Below are 9,447 nucleotides of genomic sequence, written 5' to 3'. Positions count from 1 at the left end.
CCCTAGTCTTAGTAGCACCACTAGGAGCAGTGGGCACTACTAGGATTGCATCCAGTCCCCCGAGAAGATCATCACTGAAGCCAAATGGAGAGGCAAGTTGAGGTGATTTTGTGCAGGAGAAGGATAGGAGGACCTGGCAGCGGGGGCGAGTGGTATAGGGGGTGGAGTTCACAGGCCAGGGGGGAGGGGAAACACAAGAGGGGGCCAAAATTTGGGGGTGGACCTCTGTTCCCAGTGGATTATAAAGGTATTTACTTCACCCCCTTTTCCCACCAGAAGCCTGAGGAGTGGAACCTGGAGGAATTCAAACCTGGTTCCCCCTTCAGCCACTGCATGGAAAATTGGCTATTAATTGGTCACATGAAGGCCTTAATTGGCCCAAGGGTGGATAGTCGAGAGAGGACTGTGGTGTAGTGGTAATGTCAACGGATTAGTAACCCAGAGGCCCAGGCTAATTCTCTTGGGGCGTTGGTTAGAAACCTCCCATGGTAGCTGGTGGAATTTAAATTCAGTTAATAAATCTGGAATTTAAAAATTGGTCTGGGTAACGATGACCATGAAGCCATTGTCGATTGTCATAAAAGCCCATCTGGTTCACTAACATTCTTTTGGGAAGGAAATCTGCCGTCCTTACCTGGCCTGGCCCACGTGTGACTCCAGACCCACAGCAATGTGGTTGACTTCCCTCTGAAATGGCCTAGCAAGACACTCAGTTGTTACAAGGTCTACAAAAAGGTATTGGGAGATCACCCAGAATTGACCTAGGCACCAGAAATGACAGTCAGCTCTGCAAAGCTTCTTAATTATTTCTTGTGTCATGAGCGTAACTAGCTGGACCAGCATTTTTATTGCCCATCCCTGATTGCCCTTGAGAAGGTGGTGGTGAGCTGCCTCCTTGAACTGTGCAGTCCCTGTGGTATAGGTACACCCACAGTGCTGTTAGGAAGGGAGTTCCAGGAATTTGACCCAGTGATAGTGAAGGAACAGTGATACATTTCCAAGTCAAGATGGTGAGTGGCTTGGAGGGGAACTTCCAGGTGGTGGTGTTCCCATGTATCTGCTGCCCTTGTCCTTCTAAATGGTAGCGGCCATGTGTTTGGAAGATGCTCTCTAAGGAGCCTTGATGAGTTGCTGCAGTGCACCCTGTAAATGGTACACACGGCTGCTACTGTTCGTTGGTAATGGAGGGAGTGGATGTTTTTGCTGTTGAACGGGGTGCTAATCATTTCCTTCTTAATAACATCTGGGGGCTTGTGCTAAAATTAGGAGTGCTGTTCCACAGACCAGTCAAGCAACAGCCAGCAGCACAGTCATACTCATGGAATCATACATTACAGACAATGTCCCAGACACCTTCATTGCCATCCCTCGGCATGCCCTGTCCCACCAACAGGACAGACCAACCAAAGGTGGTGGCACAGTGGTATACAGTTGGGCAATGGGAAGAAATGTGGAGGATATGGAGACAAGACAGCCCTATGTCCTGTAAGGAGAGGAATTTCCTGTAGACAGTGAACTCAGGGACAAAATTGCTGTACAGGATTCAAAGCTTCAGAAGTGCTAAAGATTCTGCTTCAGCTTCTGTGCTGACCTCCAGGTCAGGAGGGAAGAGGCTTCCGGCTGGGACTGAAGTATGGGTGACAATGGACTCTCACCCTGGGAAGGTCCCAGCTCTCTAACAGTGTGATCCTCTATGGACTCTGACCTGGTCTCAGGAAAGGCATTCTCTGTGGAAGACTGTTCATGGACAACAGGAGATAAAGTAAACAAAATATTGGGAGATTCAGTGGAACTAAGATTGGAATGCTGCTCAGCCACTAGAAACACAGCTGAATTCTCTAAAAAGTCAACAGAGACTTCATATGGTGCATCTATCATCTGGAAAGGTGAATCATCCTCTAGGACCTCAACCTCCAACAGATCACTCAGCACTGTGAGGAATTCTTCTTCATCACTTTCTTCTAGGAAGAGCCTAATCAGGCCCAACAGGTCTTTATGGGGATGGTCACTGTCTGCTGCAGTGCCTTGTGTATCCTCCCCTTCTGACTTTACTTCATGAAGAACTGAGAGATTCATAACTTCAATCCGCCCGGGATCTAGTGGAAGGTGTCTCTGTGAAAGAACGGAGCTTGCTGCTGATTTTATAAACTTCCTCAGCTTCTGAGCACTGAATTGCCACTGGTTCTAAATAAAAGATTGAAGCTTGCTGAATGAAAGACAGTGAATCAATCAAATGGCAGGCCATCTGGTTTTTCTAGAATGCCTAGAGATAGGTCAACATTGCCACTCAATAAAGATGTATGTTGATTATGAAGAACATAGAGAGAGTCAACAATTTGTTGCCCTTTGTAGCTGAGAGGAGCAATAATCCTGCCTTTAATTTTGGGGCCTTTGCCACATGGAAATTGTAACTTGAAGTCTGATGGATGAAGGGAAATTGGCGGAAGCAGTCAGGGGGTCATCTGCTAAAATGTTAACAGCAGCTCCAGTATCAATTTTAAAGGTAATATCAAGGCTTTTAACTTGTACCATAACTGACCAATGGTCTGGATTAAGACTATCAACATCCCCTAGGAACTCTATGGGCAGGGTTTTTCAGTCGCGTGCGGGGGCAGGTCAGACATGCGCTGAGCTGCGATGTTTCATTCGGCAAGCGTGGGCAGGAGTCAGCTGCGTGCCCGCCGATATGTGAACAGCCTATTAAGAATATTAAGAAAGTAATTGAAGTGACCGGTAACGCTGCCCACCCAACCTTAAGGTTGGCGGGAAGGCAAAAATCCCAAGCAGCCTTTGGGTTTTTTAGGAAACCTCATCCACGAGCGGGATGAAGTTTCCTAAAGCTTTTGCTAAATATATTTAAACATTTATAAATGTAAAAACACGTCTCATGTCACATGACAGTTACATGAAGGGACATGTTTAAATACATTTTGAAACCTTTTGTTTAATAATTTCAAAAGTTCTTCAATCTCCCTGAGGCAGCTCCGTGCATGCATGAAAGACCGCTGGCCCCGAATCTCCCGCCCGCACAGGTAGTGCTGAGTGCTACTGCTTGCGTCTTATGTTGGGCGGGCCTCATTTGGCTCACCCACATAAAATGGCGGCGCGGAGCCGATTGAGGGCGGCGATCAGATCCGTGACCACCCTAGCCTGCTCCCGCTGAGCCTGCCTACCCGCGGAAAAATTCAGGCCGATAATTCTGTCTGTATTTTGATTTTCCACTTCTTGGATAAAGTGTGTTTCATAAATATTTGCTTGCCTCCCACGTCAATTCAAGTTGTCGCATTTACAAAAATGCTTGAAATGTCCAGTTTTGCTGCATTGGAAGCATTCCACACACTCTGCTGGGCAGTTGGAGCCTACACTGGGTTTTCACACCACAATCCAAGGATCTCAAAATAGACAGAAGCAAAGCACTGATACAATGGCACCCACACCCTCTTTAGCATCATTATAGAACACAACCATTCGTTGCGTAAGGCAACATTTTGCAGTCCCTGACAAAGTAACGGGAATGTTACAGTAATTATCAGAACGGTAACTTAGAGCATTCGAGTGGCTGCATGAGAGATTTAATAAAATGGAACCTGGGTTGAGGGATTTGAGTTAGGTGGAGAGACTGGAGTTGCTGTGGTTATTCTCCTTGCAGCAGAGAAGTTTAAGGGGAGATTTAATTGAGGTGTTCATATCTATGAAGGATTCTGATCAAGTAGATAGGGAAAAACTGGTTCCACTGCAGAAGGGTTGGTAATCAGAGGTCACAGATTTAAGATACTTGTCAAAAGAGCCAGAGGGGAGATGAGAAGAGTTGATTCACATAGTGAGTTGTTTGATCTAGAATGCACTGCCTGAAAGTACGTGGAAGCAGATTCAATATTCATTTTCAAAAATGATTAGGATAAATACTTGAAAAGTAATAAAGAAAACAGGACCACAGGGGGAAGAGCAGGGGAGTGAGACTTATTGGATAGATTGTTCAAAGGACCAGCACAGGCCTGAGAGACCAAATGGCCTCCCCCTGTTCTATACGTTATGCTTTTAGTTCCTTCTGCCAAATAATACAAACTTACACTGTAACCGTTGACTTTTATTGATATTTTAAATTGTTTGAATTATATTTGTGAGCATAGAAACTGCCTGCGTTACTGCTAAGAAATGAATGTGTGACTGATGTAACAGACAGTTAGTATTGCTTATTTTCAACTGCATCTTCAACTAGTGAATGTCTCATTTCATTAACCATTAGAAATCTTTTCACATCACTCTCTATTCTATCTATCTGTATTCTTTCATTTCAGTGCATGTGACCTGGCAGTGGGTTGTGTCCAGGTGTGGGTGAAGCACTGACAGTACAGAATCTCCCCTGAAACTCACTACTGCTTCTCGCTATATGGCTTGGCCACCCTCGGCCATTGGTAAAATACAAGTGGGGGTGGGAAGAGGCCCTTAAGTGACCATTAATTGGCCACTTATGGACCTTAATTAGCCCAAGGGGACAGACTGCCCAACACCTACCCTGCTGCTGGTAAAATCACAATGGAGGCAAGTAGACAATGGGCGTGGCACTGGCTCCTTACCGCCAGTGGATTTTCAGCTCCTGGAGGGAGGTGGGATAGGGGAGGGGCATTGAAAAATCCCAGCCAATGTTTCAGGCCGATGACCTTTCATCAGAATTACCTTTTTGTTAAATTTTACCACGTACAGTAACATGGGGCCAGATAAAACCCTCCTAAAGATCTGAAACTTCTCAAATATCCCTGAAACCATGTGTAACATTTGTGTATTTATGTCATTTTTAGAGATCAAATGGCCCAGTCTACTCTCGCCAAGCTTTTCACTGTTCAGGAGAGCAGGAACCTGCAATCTATGTGTAACATGGGGGAATTGGAAGCAGTGATTCTTCAGATAAAGAGTAAGTCAGACAATTTAGACAATGTGCAGCTTAACATTGCCGTGCTGGGTGATGTGGGCTCAGGGAAATCCACCTTCATCAACGCTATGAGAGGTCTTTGGAGCAGTGATCTCGGAGCTGCTCCAACTGGGAATGAAGAAACCTGGATGGAGCCAACCAAGTATCCCTGTCAGGATCTGCCTAATGTTCAACTCTGGGATCTTCCAGGAACAAATTCCTTTGGTTTTGAATTAAATAATTACCTAAAGAAGGTGAAGTTTGAAAGCTTTGACTTTTTCATCATCGTGTCCCAGGCCCGATTCAGAGAGAACGATGCAGAGATTGCAAAAAAGATTCAAGGACAGGGCAAAGAATTCTACTATGTCCAATCCAAAATAGACAATGATGCTCATTCACTGAAGAAGCAAGGTGCTGATCTTAATGAAGGGTGGAGGACAATCCGCAGGGACTGTATCAGTAACTTCCAAACTGTTGGGGTTACACCACCAGACATTTTTCTCATCTCTAGTTTTGACCTGGAGGAATATGACTTCCTGAGATTAAAGTCTACCCTCGCCAGGGATCTCCCAAGCATTAAATCAAATGTTCTCTCGCTCTCAATCCCAAAGATTATGCTGGATGTTACAGAACCCAAAAAAAGAATGTTGATGAAGAAAGTCTGGTTATTGGCTATTCTGGCTGGAGGAGTGGGTGCAGTGCCAGTGTCAGTACCAGTGTCAGTGCCAGTGCCAGTGTTGTCTGTCATTACCATCATTGGGTTGACAGTTGCTGGTCGGATCTACCTCCAGAAACAGCTGGAACTCAGTGACAAGCTTCTGCAAAGCCTGGCCAGCAAAGTCGCTAAACCCAGTTCAGTTCTGAAAGCTGAAATGAATCATCGATTGCCAAGGAAGATGCCACTAGTAGTTACCAGTGTACTGTTAGGAATCACCATCATCACCTGCATGATGACTGGGATCAAGTACCGCTTCAGTCCAGTGACCTTCTCTATCTTTGGGGCCGTGTCGTCCTTTGCTCTTACCTACAAGTTACTGAAGGATTCACTGAAAGACCGTTTGGAAACTGTACAGCGGCTGGTGAAGAGTGCACTGAGCAGAGACTGACATGATTCCCCGCACATTACACCAATTAACATTACTCCTCAGTTTGTAGAGACTGTAGTGATGTTTAATCTAGAATATGACAGATTAACCTGATCAGGTCAGGGGTCAAATTCATTTTCTATTCTGGGCCTAATCCAATATCGTGGTGTTTGTTATTATCAAACTTTATTAAAATAGAAATGGATGACGATAAACTGTATGGATATTTGCTTGCATTTAGATTTAATTTACTGTTTCTGCTGTCACTGATACCTGGCACCTCTTAGCTTGAACCATTGCATCAACATTTGGAGCGAATGTTTGGACGGAGGTTGGTCTTGGATAAAAACATGAGGATCACATGTCACTATTGAACTTTGTACCTCAATCACTGACCCTGGAAGTGAATCCCAGAGCTTCACAACCCCCTGTGTAAAGAGGTTCCTACTGACCAATATTCTAAGACTCTTACACTCAATTTAGTTTTGATGGCTCTTTGCCTTTGATTCCTCACTCCTTGAAAGCAGCCTGATTTTTTTTATCCATTTACAGGATGTGGGCATTGCTGGCTAGGACAAAAAGGTAATTCTGATGAAAGATCATCCTTACTGGACAGGCAAACACTTGTATTGTTTGATTTTTTGTACTACTGATCTGTTATGCAACCATTGCTGCTATATTAATGACTGCCAAAAGCAGATAACACACTCTGCTGTACACACTTTGTAAGCATTATCTCTGAGTCCTCCACATTGGGGAGTAAAACTGTAAAAAGTGGGGAAAGAGTCCTTCCTTCCCACAGCAATCTGTGTTTTACTCTGTAACCCAGTGCTTTCCAAACCTTTCCCACTTTGACCCTATTTTGAGGCATCAAAATGGTCATGACCCATCAGAGAGAGTTTGGGAGGAGGGGGCAGGGGAAGAGAGACCTGTGGGAGCAGGAGCAAGAAGACGTGAGAGAGCGGAGGGAGGGTGTGTTTAAACGTCAGGGATTTTTAAAAACCTGCCTTTTCACTGGTTTTTTTGGAGCAAGAATCAGGCCTCGAAGATCTGTCCATTAGGCCACACCTGATATTGAAAAAAAATTATGATTTAAAGGGTCTGCGCAGCTGTAAATAGTCAGAGCTGCATGGCAGCCATTGCTGCCTCACAATCCCAGAATCTCGCCTCTGTAAAAATGTTGTATATTTCAATGAGATCACCTCTCGCTCTTCTAAACTCTAGAGAATGCAGTACCTGTCTCCTCAATCCCTCCTCACAGAACAAACCCATGACCCCAGGAATCAGTCTGGTGAACCTTTATTGCACTTTCTCTCTGGCAAGTATACCCTTCCTTAGGTAAAGGAGACCAAAACTGTACACAATTCTCCAGGTGCAGTCTCACCAAGGCTCAATATAATTGCAGTGAGTAATTTTTACTACTGTACTCAAATTCTCTTGCAATAAAGGCCAACGTACCATTTGCCTTCCTAATTGCTCTCTGCACTTGCTTGCATGTTAGCTTTCAGTGACTAATGAACAAGAACATCCAGGTGCATTTGGACAATACAGTAATATAAAGGGTTAATAGCTATTATGCTAATAGCTAATATACATCATCAGTGATGTCAGAATGTGTATCATGTTAGGTAAAACATATTGTGTGGAATTCATAGGTAATTAGGACATTATACTTGAGAATTGAGAAAATGGTTACATGCTAACAGATAGCCATTTTACCCAAAAGCCTTTTCGCACACATATATGAATAGCACTGAACTTAGTTAAATTCAGAGCTGTTTTTAATTAAAGACAAACAACATTATTCTATGTTGCCAAGATCCACTGGAATTCTAGAGCTCTTGCCTTTTTTTGGAAATAGGTAGTGATAAGGATTATCCTTTCACAATTTAAATGCTTTATTTATTACCAAAGGTATTTTTAAAAAGGTGATAATACACATTGATGGTAGTTCAGTCTGGGATTTAACATTGTCACCTATCAAGAAGGCATTCTTAAAATTTAGCTCAGCGTATCATGAAAGACGAGTGGCTTCTGAAATTCAGAATTGAAGATTATCAGACGCCTCGTGCAAAGACAGATGCTGTAAGAAAGTAGCTTTTACTGAGCTGGAAAATAAATTTAAGTTTAAAATCACCTTATAAAAATCTAGAAGTGAAACTAATTGGGATTGATAGTAAAATATATTACCAGATATTGACCAGATACACGCACACAATGTTCATATAATAAGGCCATCCTCAACAATTAAATAATAGTGAATGATAAGGATAATCAAAAGCGAGGATTTTAATCAAGGAGGCAGCACCCATAGCTGCTAGAGATCATGAAATTTAGCTCAGAGGGTGTTGCCGGAGGTCACCGGTAACGGTTGTTGGCTTAGTACAAAGAGGAGAAGAATCAATTCTCTCTTAACTCTAAATTCACTTTATTCACGACGTTAGATCATCTACATATAGCTTATACATCTGGTTAAATATAGACATGCAGTTTACAGTAGGTTATACAGTTTTATACCCAAAACTAGGATCTAAACGCACATCCACTAGGTTTCTCTGACACTCCCTGAGTGGTCACAGAATATAAAAGCTAATATCCGAAAAGGAGAGCTGACGCTGGCCAGGTGTTCCGTTCTCTCTCTCTTTCGTCTCTACGTTGCTGACGTAGGTTCTTCCGCTTCTGCGATGGTTGGTCTCCGGAGTCTCGCTGGGTCCACGCCTGAAATTCTCCATTCTTATACTGAATCTTATCTCTTCAAGCTGTGCTGTCTCTCTCCCGTTGGGTTAGGCTTGCTTGCCTAGTCTGTGGCATCTTCTCATTGGCTTTGTCCCAAGGACTTAGGTAGCATTACCTCATTATTCCTTTCCTAAATAAGGACTTGTGTCTTATCTCATTCCCTTTGTTTTTCAAGAAACGCAGCTACTTCAAACTGGTTCCAGCCAGCTCAGGCCAGTGACTGGACTCAGGTTACTTCAGGTCAAAAGTTGCTTTTGCCTGTGTCAGCAGTTCGGCTGCAGCCCCTGGCCAACAAGGGGAATAAAGATACGAGTTTTTCTCAATAAATCAGTAATATTGATGAAGGGTTTAAGAAGGGAACATTAAACCAATGCATCTCAGGCTGTTGAAGAGCTGGACAGTTTAAAACTAACAGTTTTTTCATGTCCTGCTGTTCAGACAGCTGAAACAACTCGGGGGTTTAAGGTAATACTTTGCTTTAAATATTTGATGGATATTCTGAAAATAATCTTTAGTCTGTAGCATTATTTTTAAAGTGTCCTTTACTGGGTTCTATATTATAACTAAGACTATGTTTCCCATCTTTCTATAATCTTTACCGTTGCAATGTACTTATCCACTTTAAAGTACACTGCATGTTAAATGATTCTTTAATAAACTTGTAAATAAGTTAGTAAAATATGACAATTCACTTAGTTTTCTGTATGCAGCTGAAGA

The 9,447-nt window shown here is 43.2% G+C and overlaps 1 protein-coding gene across 1 annotated transcript; it reads left to right on the top strand.

The window, feature by feature from the left end:
• Nucleotides 1-4,803: 4,803 nt before the first annotated feature.
• LOC144683669 (interferon-gamma-inducible GTPase 10-like) lies at nucleotides 4,804-6,209 on the top strand. Its single transcript, XM_078546927.1, has one exon. The coding sequence runs from the start codon at nucleotides 4,807-4,809 to the stop codon at nucleotides 6,013-6,015; it is 1,209 nt and encodes a 402-aa protein (XP_078403053.1). The 5' UTR covers nucleotides 4,804-4,806; the 3' UTR covers nucleotides 6,016-6,209.
• Nucleotides 6,210-9,447: the final 3,238 nt, after the last annotated feature.

Source organism: Cetorhinus maximus, chromosome 8 (assembly GCF_964194155.1).
Source record: "Cetorhinus maximus chromosome 8, sCetMax3.hap1.1, whole genome shotgun sequence".
NCBI lineage: Eukaryota > Metazoa > Chordata > Chondrichthyes > Lamniformes > Cetorhinidae > Cetorhinus > Cetorhinus maximus.
This window is presented reverse-complemented; position numbering and strand designations above follow the sequence as displayed.